Below are 17667 nucleotides of genomic sequence, written 5' to 3'. Positions count from 1 at the left end.
CCACAAGGAATCCAGAAGCAGAAACCTTGGTAAAGTGGTGTGTTAAAAGCCGTGCGCAGAAATGCCCTACAAGCAGTTCCATCTCTGGTCTGAATGAAGTGCCACAAATACTCTTCCCTCCCTCCTTTCAATGCCAAGTCAATGCACTGCGTAGACCAGCCTTCCCCAATGCGATGCCCTCCAGACGTGTTAGACTACAAATTCCACCATCCCCGTCCAGTGTGGCCAAGACTGGTCAAGGATGACAGGAGCTGTTGTCCAACACATCTGGAGGGCATCAGCTTGGGGAAGGCTAGCAAAGACAGCCACTCAGCTGGGTGCATGTTACGCCCCCCACACCCCCCCCATATGGGACAGTTTAGCTCTCAGAGGCACTCACCAGGCCACTCCCCCCAGGTTGAGTATTTTGTGAACAAACCAAACAAAAGTTTAGAACCACCTAGTTTTATGAGCATAAGGGCCATGCTAGATTAGACCAAAGGCCTATCAAGTTCACTCTCTTCCCAAAGTGGCCAACCAGATGCCTCTGGAAAGCCCACAAGAGCACCCTCCCCAGCATGTTTCCTTGCAACTGGTATACAGAGACGTACTGCCTCCAGTACTGGAGGTCATATAGAGCTATCTTGACTAGTAGACACTGATAGCCTTCTCCTCCATAAATTGGTCTAATTCCCTTTTAAAGCCATCCAGACTGGTGGCCATCACTACACTGTGGTACTAATTCCATATTTTAACTATGTGCCCTGTGAAGAAGTACTTCCTTTCATCTCTCCAGGATTTCCTAGTATAAGGGATCAGGGTTCTAGTATTATTGGGGTGGGGTGGGGGGAATGACACTTCTCCCTACCTACCCACTTTTTCCACAGCATGCATAATTTTATGCACTTCTATCGTATCCTTCTTTACCATTTTTGAAGCTAAAAAGCCCCAAATGTTGCAACCATCCTTCATAAGAGTTGCTCCAGCCCCTCGATCATTTTCAATGCTATTTTCTACACCTTTCCCAAGAATACAATATCATTTTTTGAAGTACAGTGACCACAACTGTACAAGCATTCCAAGGGTAGACCAAAAACCCCTGGAGGGCCATAGATTCCCCACCCCTGGTTTAGTGGGCTGCGCTGCTGCTGCTTCAGCAACATTTGTCCTCCTATAAGTTGATAATGTTACCTTTAATAATGCTTGCCACCAATTTACCCAGAACAGATGTTAAACTGCCCTACACCTTCTGCAATGAAAACACAAATTATTCCGTTTCTCTGCAGTCTCCTTATCCTCCTTTAGTATTCCTTCCAACGCCACCATCATCCAACAGTTCAATCACCTGTCTCCCTCTTTTTCTTCCTTGAGCAATGCATTAGTTAATGCAGAGTAGCTGCCACTCCGTTTTCATTATTTCCAGTCATGAATGCAGAGATTTCACCTATAAATGTGCATTGAAAAGTGGGAGCAGCAGTGAAGCCTCTGACACTCTTTATCAACTTAGTTTTGACTACAGAAGAGCAATTGTATTATGGAGCGGGGTAACTAATCTGTGTTGGATGATCTGGAGTGCCATATTTGTAGAGGCAGAACTAAGTGTTCCCTGGAGTGCAGAAGATCAAGCCTCTGTCCTCCTTTGAAGTAAGGACCCCTGTGACTGGCTACCCTGGAACACCTCCCATTTCCTTTATTTGCAGACTTCTGAATGCACTTCTCTTTCCCAGTTTCAACCTATAGATCTCTATTGTGTGGGAACCCGTCTTCCTTCCTCCCCTCCACTGAGGGCTTCTTGAACCTACTTCTTCAGCGGCCAATCTAAAGGAAAATTCTCTCCAAGGGGAAAGGAGACCTCTCTATTAACATCTCCACCCACTTTCCAAAATTTTCCAGTGGTCTAGGAAATGCAGAAAAACAGGCCAGATAAACCACCCTGTTAAGTTTTTTCTCTTCTCACAAGAAATATAGTTTAAAAGTTCCCTTAAGCAGAGAGCCTCACTTTTTCCCTTTTGGAGTTCTTACTCTGTCACATTCTATGTGCACTGGTAATACTTGATGGTGGCTCTTGAATGGGAGGCAAAGAAGAGAGCAAACTCAGGTGTTGAATAAGACAAAATATAGATTTAAAGTAGCTCTTGCAGCTTGATGCGTTTCGGAATCGAAGACTCCTTCCTCAGGGGCTAGAAATATATAGACAAAACAAAGGACAGCTTAATAATGCCATTACAGTACCTTACAATCATGACATTAAAATGCAAAATCTCTGTCTGTCTGTCTGTCTGTCTCTCTCAAATCATTTGAGGATATAGAAAGTAATAAATCCTGAACAATTAAAACCAATATACCTTCTGCCTGCAAAGTCTTTAAATTCACACAGCCAATTCATTTAATATCAATAAGACCTAAAACATTGACTCCAGCCAAATTCTGAGAGCTTCACAGACCCAATTAGCACTGTATTGCATCAGAAACAAGATAATGGAGGTTTAAAAGGGGGTTGTTCAAAAACCTTTCCAAAGGCTTTCCAAATAGTTCACATACTTACAGATAACAAACTGACCTTGGAAAGTCTTTGGAAAAGTTTCTCTCTGAAGTGTAATCACTGCATCTTTCAGAACAGAATGCTTCCCACACTCAGGGCATTTGTAAGGTCTTTAGACCCGGTAAATTCTCTGATGTCTCATAAACCTATCTGTCTGGGAGAAGTTTCTCCCACACTCCAGGCATTTGAAAGGTTCCTCTCCTATAGAGGTTCTCTCAGGATCATTCAACTGCATTCTCTTACTGAAGTTTTTCTCACACCAAGGACTTTCATATGGTCAGAATGACTTTTCTGATGTCTCTTCAACATTTTTTTTTCCAGTGAAGCATTTCCCACACTGAGAACATTCATATAGTTTCTCCCCAGTATGAATTCTCTGATGACCCATCAAGGTTCCCATCTGTGTGAAGCTTTTCCCACACTGAGAACATTTGTATGGCTTCTCTCCAGTATGAATTCTCTGATGACCCATCAAGGATCCTCTCTGCGTGAAGCTTTTCCCACACTGAGAACACTTGTATGGCTTCTCTCCTGTATGAATTCTCTCATGACCCATCAAGTTTCCTTTCTGTGTGAAGCATTTCCCACGCTGGGAACATTTGTATGGTTTCTCTCCAATAGGAATTTCCTGGTGTCTCACTAATGCTTGCCTAATAGTGAAGATTTCCCCAGACTCAGGACATTCATACCTTTTCTCTCCAGAATGAAATTGTTGATGATTCATCAAATGTTCTTTCTGATTAAAGCATTTGCTACAATGAGAACATTCATACAGTCTCCCTTCATTTTGAATTCCATCATTTCCCTTTAGTGGGGTCGTATAACTGAAGCTCTTCCCACACTCAAGAGAGTTATGAGGTTTCTCCACTCTGCTCACACTATCCCCTTTCCGATACTCAGATAATTTAGATTTACTCTCTCCTGTTATCATCCTCTGATGTATCTCAGAGCATGAATTTTGCTGGAGGTTTTCCTCTGACGTGGAACATCCATCGTAGTCCTCTGTGGTATCTCTCATATCAGGTTCTAATCTGCCATACTTGGAGAACAAGGGTATTTTATCCTTTGTGTGTACTTTGGAAGGCTGGCTAATCGCAGCTGAAAGGCCTTTTGTGAGCTTTTCAGAACAGGAAACATTCAGAAGAGAATGCATCCTCCCTCCACAAGTGGAGAGGATGCAATGGGACAAGCAGCCATTCCTTCTCTTGGACACATCTATACTAACAGATGTCAGCCCTGAAAATCTGAGCCTGGGGGACATTTCAGACCTCTAATAAGAAGTCTCGTACCAAGCAGTTACACTCCCAGCACAGATGGACTGGCAGATCTTGTTTCCAATCGAGGGTGGTCATTTCACAGGAGGGGTGACCATACAGGGCAGATAAATTTTGCCCCATAGAAATGCATGGGATAGAGCAACTACCTCCCCTCCACTTTGCTTGTCATAGCCATGCTACTCAAATGGTGGTTCTTGAATGGGAACCATAGAAATAAAGCAATATGTGGAGAGTACTTTTGTCTGCAAATTGGAATTCCTTGTTGTTTTGGAAGCCTTGGCCATCTATCTCCTTAGGATGGTAAAGATGACATCACTCACAGGAGGCAGTGTGGAAATCAAGCACTTAATGGTTGCAGATAGTTCACAGAATTAGAACCTCCACCCACAAAGCAGAAGCAGAGACAGACATTCCTGTCCTTTCAGACTTGGGTCTTTTTAGGATGGATTCATTAAAATATGTGTAAATGCTTCCTGCACTAGGAGGGAAGAAATAAAATGCCCCATAGGCAATGTTCCAGACAGTGTAGATGGGGAGGCACATGAGGATGAGAATTATTACACCCACTTCATAGATAGGGACAGATGTGGTTATTTCCAATGATACCCACCTCCTCATCAGTTCATTCACAAGTATTCGCCCTTCTTTGGCTACTCTGATGTCCTAAGCATCTCTCAGCTGGAAACTTCTCTACCTACTTTCATTTTTATCTGTTTTTTCTTACTTGCGTTTAGGTATGGGTTTTCATGGAAACTCTCTCCCGCAACCCACTCCAACATGGTATATTTATTGGGATTCTCCTCTGAAGCTTAATCTTTGCATCATTTTAAATGAAACTCTTCCTACACTCCCTGTATCACCCAGAGAGATATGAACCAATCCAGACAACAGAAGTGTCTCCCACACTATAGGCATTTGAATGGTTCCCCTTCTGATGATCATTCAGGTGCACTCTCTGACGGAACCTTTTTTCACACCAAGGACTTTCATACGGTCAGTATGAATTCTCCGATGTCTCTTCAGATATATACTCCGACTGAGGCTTTTCCCACACTCAAGACATTTGTATGGTTTTTCTCCAGTATGAATTCTCTTATGGATCTTCAAATCTCCTCCCTGATTGAAGCATTTCCCACAATGAGAACATTCGTATGGTTTCTCTCCAGTATGTATTCGGTGATGTCTGATCAAGTTCTCTTTCCGACTGAAGCTTTTCCCACACTCAGGACACTGATACGACTTCTCTCCAGTATGAATACTCTGATGGATCTTCAAACTTGATCCCCGAGTGAAGCATTTCCCACACTGAGAACATTTGTATGGTTTCTCACCAATATCAATTTCCTCATCTCTCAGTAATTCATTTCTAAAACTGAAGATTTCCCCACCCTCAGGACATTCATGCCTTTTCTCTCCAGTATGAAGTTCCCTATGACTCATCAAATGTTCTCTCTGACTGAAGCAATTTCCACAATGAGAACATTCATACAGTCCCCCTTTGCTTTGAATTTCTTCATTTCCCTTTAGTAACTTTGCATAACTAAAGGTTTTCCCACACTCAGGAGAATTATTAGATTTCTCTGCTGTGTGGTTACTTTGATTTCTGTCCAAGTTATCTCCTTTCCCATACTCATTCTCTCCTGTTATGGTTCTCTGTTTATCAAAGTATGAATTTTGCTGGACAGTTTCCTCTGAGGCAGGACATTCATCGTAGTCCTCCCTGGTATCTATCATATCAAGTTCTAATCTGTAGTGATACCTCCTACCATACTTGGAGAACATGGGCATGTTATCTCTTCTGTGGCCTTTGGAAGTCTGGCTAATTACAGCCGGAAGGCCTTCTGAGAGTTCATTACATTCATTCTGTCTCTCCACTGGCTGCTTCCATTGTTCCTCTCTGAACTCGCATCTTTCCTCGTGCATATCTGCTGTCTCCAGCACATTTGCTTGGCTTATGTGTGGGGCTGTCCTGGGTGTGTCTTCTGGCTCATTTCCTCCACACGGAGAATTCTCCATCTTGACCTGACTTCCCTTCTCATCACCTGCGAAGACAGAAAGAGGAATTTTGTCTATACTCTGGTGACTTCATTTCAAGATGACTGTAACCTCCTTCTGCCTGTTTTTTTCCTTCTAAGGCTTTTCCTTCTCTCTGTAGTACATGCATATTTCTTTCTGTCTCTTATGATCATGCTCTTTTTTCTGGGGCAATGGTTTTTAAATTATATAACACCAAGCACATAATTAGGTGTTATTCTGATAGAATAAATGAAACTATTAATTGCTAATAGGGGTAGAAACTTTATTTTTTAAATGAAGGGACCCAGTGCCACCTTCTACAAACTAGAAACTGGTCTTTCTGTCAACTTAATGGACACCACTGGTGGATTACATTCTCCCTCCCCCTACAGTCTTCCCCGCCCCCCCAACCTACTTGGTAGGGGAAGAGAAACTACTGTCCCACTCGCATGTTGAATGTAACCTAGTGTTGTAAAAATTCCTAACAATGGGGTGCTATTAGGTGCTGGAAGTTGACATATCTTGTTCAATATAGAAAAGGAAAAATAAAAGATATTTAGAAGTTGGACATTTCTAAAAACTGGAAATAAAATGTTCCAATAATGGAGGAAAAATTGTATTAAATATGGACAGACTGAGATAGTAATATTTTGAAGATTTAATGAGTATATTGTCTATTATTTAATTAATCAAGTGTGTTATCTGCTGTTTTTGAAAAGTTGTATTTTGCATATCAACCCTTATATAATAAAATGTGGTTCTTAAAAACATAATTTCATGTGTACACTGATGGGACTTGATGTTACTAATCAGGAAAGAGAAATTGGGGATTTAGTAGATAGCTTGTCAAGGCAAATTCATTGATAAGGAATATTAAGAAAGGGACTGAAAATGAAAATAAAAATTGTCATCACATCTTGGTTGTCATCATACCTTGCCATTTGGCCCTGTATCTTTGGCTCTTCCTTCCAAAGGACATACATTTGGTGCCTTCAGCACTCACTTTTAAAACAGGCTTAAAAATACATTTATGCAGCTGGTTTTGAATTACTTTATTAGCTGTTTAAATTAATACAATGGTGCTGGCTTTTGAAATGTTTACTGTTACTTATTTTACTTTGGAATTATCTTTCAGCTTTTTTATATAAGTCATCCTGAGAGGGCTTTGCCCTAAAAGGCAGCCTAGAAATCTTTAAAATAAACAAAAACTGTACAAACTTATGGTGCAGCTGTATTTGGAGTAATGTGTACAATTCTGGTCACCTCAGCTCAAAAAGGATCTCACAGAGCTTCCAAAGGGGGAATAAAATGATCAGGGGGTTGCAGCACCATCTTTAGAAGGAAAGGCAAAAGCACTGGAGACATTTTAATGGAGGGGAAAAAACTGTATGAGGAGGGATATGATTGAGGTTTATAAGGCCACACGTGGTATGAAGAAAGTGGATGAAAAGAAGTGTTTCTCCTACTCAGATAATAGTGGAGCTTGGGGTCATCCAATAAAATTGATTAGTTATAGAATCAAAACAGATGTATTGTGTACTTCACACAATGTTTATTAGATTTACAGGACTCATCACCAGTGGATGTGGTGAGGACTAGTGGCTTTACTAGGGGATTACATCAATTCATGGAGGATACATCTGTCAATGGTTTTGAGTCATGATGGCTGTATGGAAATGCCATGTTCAGAGGCAGTATGACACTGAATACCATTTGCTGGCCACAGGAGAGTGGTATTACGTTCAAGTCCTGCTTGTGGACATCTGGTTGATTATTGTGGGAAGCAGGATGCTGGACTAGATGGACCTGTGGTCTGATTCTGTGGGCATCCTCTGATGTTCCTATAAACTGTATAGGGGGATGTTACTAATTTAGGGAATCATCAAGAACTTTGTGGCATCAGTAGCCATAGTATACCTGCATCTCAGACCTATTCATATGCCTACCAAGAAACATACTTCGGATTACAGAAAGGGCCAAAGTCTGCAATGGTCAACGGTCCCCGCAGCTGCAGTGGACAGAGGCAAGGGGCTGAAGGGATGGAGAAAGGGAGGAGGCAGGAGCCAAGGGAAGGAAAGTGGTTCACTATCCCACTCAGATACAGCCGTATCAGCACTTTTCCACACAACTTCCCAGCATTTCTATATTTCATTCAAGCAACTGGGAATGTAATAAAACCCATTCACATCTTGCTTTTTTTCAGATATATGTATTTAGAGTTTGACACAGGACTCCTCTTTTGTATCTATCAACTCTTTTCAATTTTACAAATGGCAAATCGCATCGGATGATGCTAACTACGTTTTCTGGACTTGAGCAGGAGAGCTCCTTACTCAGAGAATCTCCATCCCCACCATCCTCCTGCAGGACTTGCCACACTATGGTCGGTTGGCCTGGCTGGGTCAGACTCTGCTTGACTATTTGCAAAGAGGGGCTAGTTTCCTTGGGACCAGCTGGTTCCTGCAAACAAGAAAACAAGAAAAAAGACAATGACCAACTCTCCATCAGGTTTTGTTGCAGAAGAAATAATATTAAGGCAAGAAAAATCTCACATTCATCCCAACACCGAGGACCACTAATTTCACAACCATCAATCCAATGAAAAATATTCAGTAAAACAAAGAAAATGAGAAAATTCCCCCACCACCCCAACATTTACAAATATTGTTTTACAGTGCCTCAATATGAGAACACAGGTCCCTGTTTGCAACACTCAGTTTCGGCCTCTGGCTGGAATTCTATGTATTTTTGGTAGATTAGTGCCCTTTAAACCGTCTCCCAGCTGCTTTAAGATGACCACATGCAATGGAGGTGGCTCGTATGTATTTAAAGGAACTGACAGTTTGGCCATTACAGCATACATGTTACCCTGATTCCTATATACTCCCAACCTTTCACATAACAAAATAAGAACATAAGAAGAGCCATGCTGGATCAGACCAAAGGTCCATCTAATCCAGTATTCTGTTCACACAGTAGCCAACCAGCTGCCCACAGGAAACCCAGAAATAGGACATGAATAGCACCCTCCTGCCCATGTTCCCCAGCAACTGGTGTACATAGGCACACTGCCTCTGATACTGGAGGTAGCATATAGCCATCAGAACTAGTAGCCATTGATAGATTTATCCTCCATAAATGTGTCTAATCGCCTTTTAAAGCCATCCAAATTGGTGGCCATCACTACAGCTTGTGATTCACAAAATGACTCACGAGAATGTGACATACCTCTTTCACACCAGTTTGGTCCATTTCCAGTTCTTCAGGAGAAAGCGATGAATTGGCATGATTTGGGCATTTGATTCCACTGCCTGTGAAGGATGGAAGGTGTCTTTTAGAAGGGGAACCAGTCCATCACTTAGGGTGACCACATTTATTGTTTATTTATAACATTATTTATGAGTTGCCTTTTGGTCTGAAAAGGGCCCCCCAAGATGACATACAAATTAAAACATATAAAACAATATCATAATAAATAAAATTAATAATACACACATCAAAAACGGGGGAAATCTAAAAAAAAACAGAGAGCAGAACTTCATTGAATTGATTTGAAATGCCAAATGGAACAAAAACATTCTAGGGGTTCACTTAAAACTAAACAAGGAAGGAACCAATCTAAGCCTCCCTAGGGAGCTCCTTTAAGGGTTGTGGTCAAGAGCGGATTTTCACACAGGGAACCTGTGATTCAGCAGTGGGGAAAAATTCCTCTGCTGAAATTCCCTTTTCCTTTCAACTGCTGAAGGCTCAGGAGCACTGGCTTCCACTGCACTTCCTCATCATACAGGGAAGTAACCAGGAATTTAGTATTGGTATTCCTTGCTCAGCCTTCTTAATAGCTGGTTCCTTGTACCATGCCTGGGGAACCTGTGGCCCTCCAGGTATTGTTGGATTCCAATTCCAATCAGCCCTAGTTAGCATGGCCAATGGTCAGGGATGATGGAGATGTAGTCCAGCAACATCTGGAGGCCCCAGCCCTGTTTTTCATGATGCAAGATGAAGTACCCATCAGTATGTGCAGAGCAGCTGAGTTGTTCTAAGGAGCCCTGCTTTGATCTTGCAGCTCAGCTCTTGCCCCTAGAGTAATGTTCTAGGAAGCCCACACCAAGGTGAAATTGACCAGAAGAAAGCCTGAAAAGATTCTGCTATCAGAGTGGGATGCTTACATATTTGTAACTCTATTTATTCATTTCATTTCATTTCTATACTGCCCAATAGCCGAAGCTCTCTGGGCGGTTCACAGTATATCTTGTAACAAGGTTTTTTTGGTAGAGACTTCTTGATATGGCACTTTTGCACAGCAGTAAAAAGAGGCCAAGAATCTTGTAGCCTCAACAGCGGTACTAAAGACGGAAACTCAGCTTGTGCAATTGCTCTGATCCCTTGCATGAAAAGCAGCATTTGCCAAAATCCCCCTTCCACAAGACAGTTCAGGAGCGCTGGCCTCACTTTTCGTCGGTTCAACTTCAGCATCCCTCAAACACAGAAGAAGCAGAACAGTGTCAGTGGATGAGTTTGTGCATAATGGGAGAAAATTGTGGGTTAATTAAGCCAGGATTTGCCGGGATGTGCGCTGTGTGCGAGACACTTCCATTTTCTTTAAACAATGTCCGACTGGGCCAATCAGAGATTGTGAGCATGATGTGCAAACCCAGGTTGATGGATTGTTTAAAGGCTAAACAACCCAGCAATTAACCCGCCAACAAACCATGGGTTAAACCACTGGGTTGTTTAGCCCCAAAACAACGAATAGGTCCAGATTCACATGTCATGCTCACAACTTCCAACTGGGCCAATCGGAGATAGTTTACAGAAACTAGAAGCAGCTGGCAGGTGGAGCGTGTCCCTGCAAATCATGGCTTAAATAATCCATGATTTGCTGCCATGATGTGCGAACCAGGTCTGTGAATCCTTACCCAGCACACTGATCTCCACATCACCATTTTGCTTGGCTTCTTTGTAGATCTGTCCCTTTGCAGCATCCAAAGGCTCTTCCTCTGCATCCAGGGAATCCACACATTCCTCCATCAATGGCCTCTGAAACAGGGAGAGTTATCCCACTCAGAATGGAGGAATGTGGCTGCAAGAGTAACAGTTATGGGCAACAGATACTTTCTGCTAATCAATCCTTTTCTCTTGCGGATACAGTTCAAAGGAAAAAGATCTCAACAGCTCCCACTGTTTCTTATTATGCTGTTTCAAGACCAATTAAGCTACGTAATTATGAAGACCAAGTATGGCTGCCAGCTCCCACCCCACTCCAGTCACTGCTCCGAGGCCTAGCAGCGTTACTCTCATTTTTACTGCATCTACATGTTAGAAAATTTACAACTGTGAATTTTCCCCCATCACAAAGCTCTTGAAGGGACAATGGACCTGCCCAAAATAAAATGTGGCAACCTTCACTTACCTTGCATGACTGTTACAATGATAAGGGAGGTAAGTACTGCAAAGGGTTTGACACATGGAGCCATCACTTAGAATGCCTCGCTCCTGGTACACACTAATCTAATGTCCCATAGAGATGGGACCAAGCACAGGGCCCAAGACATTGATCTCAACACAGGGGCGCCCTCCTACAGGTGCAATCAGTCCTTCAAACTGCCAGCTCCAACCCATTTGAGGCTTTAAAGGCTAAAACCAGCACTTTAAATTGGACCCAGAAACTAATAGGCAGCCAATTTAATTGGTACAGAACAAGTTTAACATGTTCTCCTACATTCTGTATCCACTGAATTTTCTGAACCATCTTTAAAGGTAGCCCCATGGAGAGCACATTACAGTAATCCAGCCAGGATGTAACCAGAGCATGAGTCACTGAGGCTGGGTCTGCTTTCTCCAGATAGAGCCAAAGCTGGCAAAAAGTACTCCTGGCTACTGATCCCACCCCAGAACTGTGCACCTGACTCTTCAGACCAAATGCAACCCCACCCAAGAGATGTTGCATACCTCCATCCAAATTGGCAGGTTTCCCAACCTGCAAGACTTCCAGCTTATCAGGAATTAGTGCCCGCTTATTGGCTCCCATCCATCCCAAAACTGCCTCCAGACGGAAGTTCAAAATTTCTACCGCCTCCCTTGGATTAGATGATGGAAAAGAGAGGGAGAGCTGTGTGTCACCTGCATACTGATGACAACCAGCCCAAACCTCCAGATGATTTCTCCCATTTAGACATTAAAGAGCACGGAGGACAAGACAGAATGTTGAAGCACCCCAATGGCCGTAGCTCACGCATAATCCGCTTCAAAAGGCAATAGTGACACCGTTTTTGTTTTTATGAGCAATTCATGAAAAGGCACAGTAACATATTTTGCTATTGTTATTTTTTTTAAACAATGTAACATTTACTACCTTTGTTTAACTTATATGAACCTCTGAATTGTTTTGTCCTACACCTACACCCAACTATGATAGGGACTAAGGGTGCAATCCTTCTCAACACCCCCAGAACCCTCACTTCTCAGAACCCTCAGAACAAGGAAGCTTCCAAGATTCCTATGCCCTGCCAGCAGGGCAGGAGGAGCCGTGGAGGCGATCTTTGCAGCCCCATCCTCCAATCCTTGCTTTTTTCGCTAGACGGGCTTTTCAGACCATCTAGTGAGGGCACTTTGGAAGGGGAGTGAAGGAGGCGGGAAGGGGCTCAGGATAAACTGTATCCTGGCTTCTCTGGTCTCCTCCCCTCCCACTGGATTGCCCCCCCGAGGTCGATTTGCTGACCTAGGAGAAGCAGCCAGCACCGTTCTCTCTGTGCCAGCTGTGAGGGGTCGGGTCTCCGACTCCCCCTTCCGAGGAGATCCCCTCTCAGATGGGAGAATCTGATCTATGGTCCCTGGGATGCTCACGCAGGGACTATAGGATTGCTCTCTGAGGGTAACAGGTAAATAGTTCATATTTTACGGTGGCAGCAGAACTGGATAAAGGATAAATAACAGGTGGAGTGAGCCTCCACATAGTTATAGCTACTAGTCCTCATCAAGGTGAAATTCTAGTAGTGGGATAAGCTAGGTCTTTTCTGCAGGCTTGGATACTTTATCAGTGGGATATCCTACAAAAGAGGGTCCTCCATGAGGACCTGGGGGCAGCAGCGAGACTATTAAAGATGCCAAACATAGATCTAGACTCCAATTTGCCAGTTCTGGACAGTCTTGGATCATTTCCAATCTGGGTTTTGGTCTGGTTTCAGGACTGAAACTGCCTTGGTCACCCTGGTGGATGCCTTACGCAGGGAAATGGATGGGGGAAGTGAAACCCTGTTAGTTCTCCAGGACCTCTCGGCAGCTTTCAATATCATACACCATGGATTGGCAGTCTAGAATGGAACTAAGTCACACAGTCTTATACTGGCTCAAAACCCTTTGGGATGAATAAACAGTGACATGACCAGAGGCAGTGAGCCTATATACACCAATTGCTGGGGAACATGGGTGGGAGGGTGCTGCTGCACTCATGTCCTGCTTGTGGGTTCCCAGTCGACAGCTGGCTGGCCACTGTGTGAACAAAATGCTGGACTAGATGGACCCTTGGTGTGATCCAGCAGGGCTCTTCTTATGTTCTTATGTTGGGGGTGGAGGTGGGGGAAAGAAATTCTGTCAAGAATGATGGCCTGTTTTCCGCCATAAGATCGGGTCAGGCTGTCGCGTCTGATGTAACCACCTGGGATTGCTCAAGGCCGGGCGCAGTCCCTGCAACAGCTGGAGGTGGTGGGGAGTTCCAATCTCTCGGAGGCCAGGGCGGCCCACCCAGGGACTGAGCCACTGATTGGCTGAGGCGAAAATCTGCCCTGGGTTGCCAGGGCTGGGCTTTAAAAGTGGGCTGAAGTCGAGGCATGGCGCCTCCCTTCATCCTAGTGGTCCTGGACCTGCAGACAGCTGGTTGCTATCCGGGGGGATTCATACTTAGGTATGCAAGGATAGGCCAGGTAGATTTATTATTTTGCTTGGGTGTGCAGTCATGAAGCTGTTAAGTGATTTCGCTTTGTACCCCACTTGTGTAACTTGTTATTTCCATTCTTCCCTTTCTCTCTACCCCTTCATTTTGATCTTAATAAACCTTTATCCAACCTTTAGTTGGTGTGCTCTCTCTGCATAACCTCAGTGCTAATTTCAGTGCCTCTTGGCTTAAGAGGGTGGCTACTGGGTATTTTGGGGGGCTGAAAGGCTGGGTTTGGCCAGTCCTGTTTTTGGGAAGGGGATCCCGGGATCAGGTCCTGAGCAGTCCTCCCTCACAGGGAGGTTGGAGCCAGTCCTGGCAGCTGAGATCCCCCTTCCCTTCCCTTCCCTTCCCTTCCCTTCCCTTCCCAGGTTCCATCTCAGAGATTATAGGAATTACATATTAAAACCTCACCTGCCATTTCCCTGTCTCAGCCTCTTGCTGGCTCATCAGGAAGTCCTCCGCCAGAGCCACAGCCTGGGAACAGCTGTCCGGCCCTCCTGCTCGGATCCAGCTCTGGAGTTCCGGCGGCAGGCTGGCCAGGAACTGCTCCAGGATTAACAGCTCCAGGATCTGCTCTTTGCTGTGTCTCTCCGGCTTCAGCCACTGCCGGCAAAGCTCCTGGAGTTGGCTGTGAAGCCTTCGGGGGTCTTCCACCTCCTGGCAGCAGAACTCCCTGAAGTGCTGGCGCTGCGCCTCCATTCTCAGGGCTTCCCCGCGCAAGATGGCGGCCTTCACTTTCCCATAGTCCTCCTGATCTCTGGCTTCCAGGCTCCGAAAGGCCTGTTCTGCTTCCCCACTCAATGCTGGCAGGAGCCGGGCCGCCCACTCGCCTCTAGGCCACTGGTAGGCTTTGGCCACTTGCTCGAAGGAGGCCAGAAAGGCCTTGGCATCTTCCCACGGGGCTGTCTCTGGCATCACTGGATTTTGCCCTCCTGTGTGAATGGGCTGCAGTGTTTTTAGGAACTCTTGCCATTGAGTTTCCCAGTGTTCTTGCATCCCCTTGGATGGTTCCTTTTTGCCCACTGGTGACACTCTCCATCCTGGTTGCTTTATCATATATTCAGGCTGAACTGCACTGGTAGATTTTCCTGCTCTGACTGGTCCTCCTTGTTTTTCTGGGCCAGCAGGGTTTTCTTCCTTCATCGCTTTCTCTACCTTCTGAAATCTAGAGTTATTCAAATTAGATCAGTTTTAGCAGAATATCTTAAGAGATTAGTGAAAGATTCACTGGAAAAATATTTTTTGAAAAACAGCAGAAATGTAGCATCCAGCTGTTATAAACTATTTAAAAGTGTGACATGGAGCCAGAACAAGTGAAAGATTTGTTTATCAAACGGGTGCAAAATGTTGGAGGAAAAATCCTATGGATATCTGGGAGAATCTTTAGAAGACCATGACAAGATGGTACTTGACTCCAGCAATAATAAACAAGTTTTCAAAATTTACTCATCTGCCTATTGGAAGAGCAAAAAAACATAGGAGACTATTGACACCTATGGTGGGAATGTCCTGGGGCTAAAAGATACTGGAGAAAAATCTATTTTTTAATAGATAAGTTTGTAAGATACAAGGTTACAAGTGTTCTTTCTTTTAAACTAGGCAGCTACATTATTGTGGCAAGGTTATGATACAAAAAAAACTGGGAGGTCTCCAAACTTACATGCAGTAAAAGACTGGTTGGATAAAATGTCAAATTTGGCTGTTTCAGCCAAACTAATACATTATATAAGGACAAAAGAGACAAGACAGAATAGTTTTGAACTCAACTGGAATCGGTTCATTGAATATAGTAAAAATATCTTAATGTGACTTATTACTTCTCATTATTCTGAGACTCATATTATCTCTGCACACAAAGCTGTCAAGGATTGCACCTATGGATTGCACCCTTGTCACTCGGAACCCCCTGAACTTGGGGGCTTCCAAGATTCCTATGCCCTGCTGAGCTGAAGCTGGCAGAGCAGGAGGAGGGCGATCTTCACCTCCCCACCCTCCTATCTCCTGTATTTTCACTAGATGGGCTTTTCAGCCTGTCTAGCAAGGGAGCTTGGAGGGGGGGATGGATGGAGGGAAGGAGGGAAGGAGGCTGGAGGAGGATCAGGATAACTCGTACCCTGACCTCTCTGGTCTCCTCCCCTCCCCAACCAACCAGAAAGCCCCTTTTCCTTCACCTCTGAGGTTGCTTGGGAGAGGTTGGATCTCCAACTCCCCATTTTGAGGTTACAGGGGTTTCCCAAGCCATCCTATGGTCCCCAGGATGCTCACCCAAGGACCATTGGGTAGCTCTCTAAAGCCTGTTAAGATATTATGAAAATAAACAAAAAAAGTGGGGGGAAACGTAGACGTAGAGCAAGTGATGACCCTCCTGGAAGGTGAATTCCAGTTGAAATTCTTTGCTCTCAATTCTTTGCTAGGAACACAGAGAAGCAGATCCAATGACTGGGTTCACATGCAATGCTAACCTGTACGGGCAAAACTTAAGGATAATAAATCTAATTAACCAGTCCTTCTGCTTGCTAGCAATAGGTCGTTACTTACTGTACTGTAAGCCCATATGAGGGAAGTGGAGGCTGAGAGAGGCTTATAATAACCCTGTAATGCAGTCCAGTCTTACTATTTCCATATTACAGACCGAATGGGGGATGAGATCAGAGAGAGAGAGACAGACATTTAGCAAGCGTGCAATTTAGGCCACTATTAAGAGCTCCATATTGCACAGGGCAGGAGGTGAGAGTGCTGAGGCTACTTGAGATAACCCTGTAACTCTAGTCCAGGGTTATTGCAGCCGGGGCCTGAGGCAGATTAATTTACAGTGCAATGCTACGTATGTCTACTCAGAAGCAAGTCTTACGCCCAAGTAAGTGTTTGCGTAGGATTGCTTGCAGGCTTTAAGGGCAGCGCTGCACCAGCCATGAGCAGGCAGCTAACTAGGACTCTTGCCTTAGCAACAGCAGAGCTCGACGGAGCACCCAAACTATACCGGAGACAACGAGGAGCCCGGTGTGACCCTTGGCTGGCTTTCTCTCGGCTGCTTGGCTCCCTTTCGGCGGTTGCGCGGGGCTCAGTCCGGGGAGCGGGGGAAGTCCGACCGGAATCCTTGGACGCCCTCCGGCACCCTTGCTGGCCTGGGCGGCTGGCTGGAAGGCGGACAGCGGGAGGCTGCAGCTACCCTCTGCCGCGACAGCTCCCCGCCGTTCTCCCTGGGCGTCCTCTTTTTTTCCTCCGCCGGTGGTTCAAGAGGAAACTGCGCTGCAGAGCCAGGCCTGCCATGACCGCCCCCTACTGAACGACTCCGTCGTGACAGGTCTGGCCGCCGCTCCTTCCCTTCGCAACTGGACGGAACGCAAATGGCAAAATGCTCCTTCTCGATCGCTTACAGATTTACTGTGGCAGACGAGCCTCCGGCAATTGTATGACTTAGCCGCATCTAATGAGGCGGGCCCAGGCCATGATACCTTATGCAACAGCAACACTCCGGTCCTATGCGGGTCTACGTAGACGCAACTGCCATTGAATTCAGTGGGGCTTCCGCCCGTGTAAGTGGTTATAGGATTCCAGGCATGATACATTATTAATCCCTAAGGCCCCAAAAGGAATAGGGTCAAGGTCTGCACGCATATCAATGTTCTATGCAGATTTACTGGGAAATAAATCTCCTTTGGATCCAGTGGGGCTTAGTTCTGAGACTCATAAGATCTTATTTCTCTACCTTCTTCACATATCAACCCCACACCCACCCTAAATAAAGTATCAGAGAGAGAAAAAGAGAGTGACTTCCTCCTAAATTTCCAAGACCTTAGTAATAATAAATAAATCGTAAAAAACTGAAGTATCAGAGGCAAAGTCCCAACACTTTAGAAAAGAAGTTTTGCTAAGGACAAGCCCCTGAGTAAAATGGATGTTGTAGCTTGGGCTCCTGC

At 44.7% G+C, this 17667-nt stretch overlaps 2 protein-coding genes across 3 annotated transcripts; both read right to left on the bottom strand.

Annotated features, from left to right (window-relative positions):
- Positions 1-2798: 2798 nt before the first annotated feature.
- Positions 2799-3782, bottom strand: LOC146355989 (uncharacterized). Its single transcript, XM_084831783.1, has one exon. The coding sequence runs from the start codon at positions 3780-3782 to the stop codon at positions 2799-2801; it is 984 nt and encodes a 327-aa protein (XP_084687909.1).
- Positions 3783-4648: 866 nt separating this feature from the next.
- Positions 4649-16982, bottom strand: LOC146355988 (uncharacterized). 2 transcript variants are annotated; one of them, XM_084831484.1, is made up of 6 exons: positions 16688-16982; positions 14159-14912; positions 10731-10851; positions 9043-9125; positions 8148-8274; positions 4649-5840 (listed from the first exon to the last, which is right to left on the bottom strand). In XM_084831484.1, the coding sequence occupies exons 2-6, from the start codon at positions 14888-14890 to the stop codon at positions 4741-4743; spliced, it is 2163 nt and encodes a 720-aa protein (XP_084687610.1). In that variant the 5' UTR covers positions 14891-14912; positions 16688-16982; the 3' UTR covers positions 4649-4740. The 2 variants fall into 2 exon arrangements, with proteins under 2 accessions (XP_084687610.1, XP_084687611.1); XM_084831485.1 differs by having other exon boundaries at positions 16728-16982.
- Between the last annotated feature and the right edge of the window lie 685 nt (positions 16983-17667).

Source organism: Heloderma suspectum, chromosome 2 (assembly GCF_057233095.1).
Source record: "Heloderma suspectum isolate Gila_16-S chromosome 2, 16-S_ref, whole genome shotgun sequence".
Lineage (NCBI taxonomy): Eukaryota > Metazoa > Chordata > Lepidosauria > Squamata > Helodermatidae > Heloderma > Heloderma suspectum.
The sequence above is the reverse complement of the archived record's forward strand: the minus strand, read 5'-3'. Positions and strand labels throughout refer to the sequence as shown.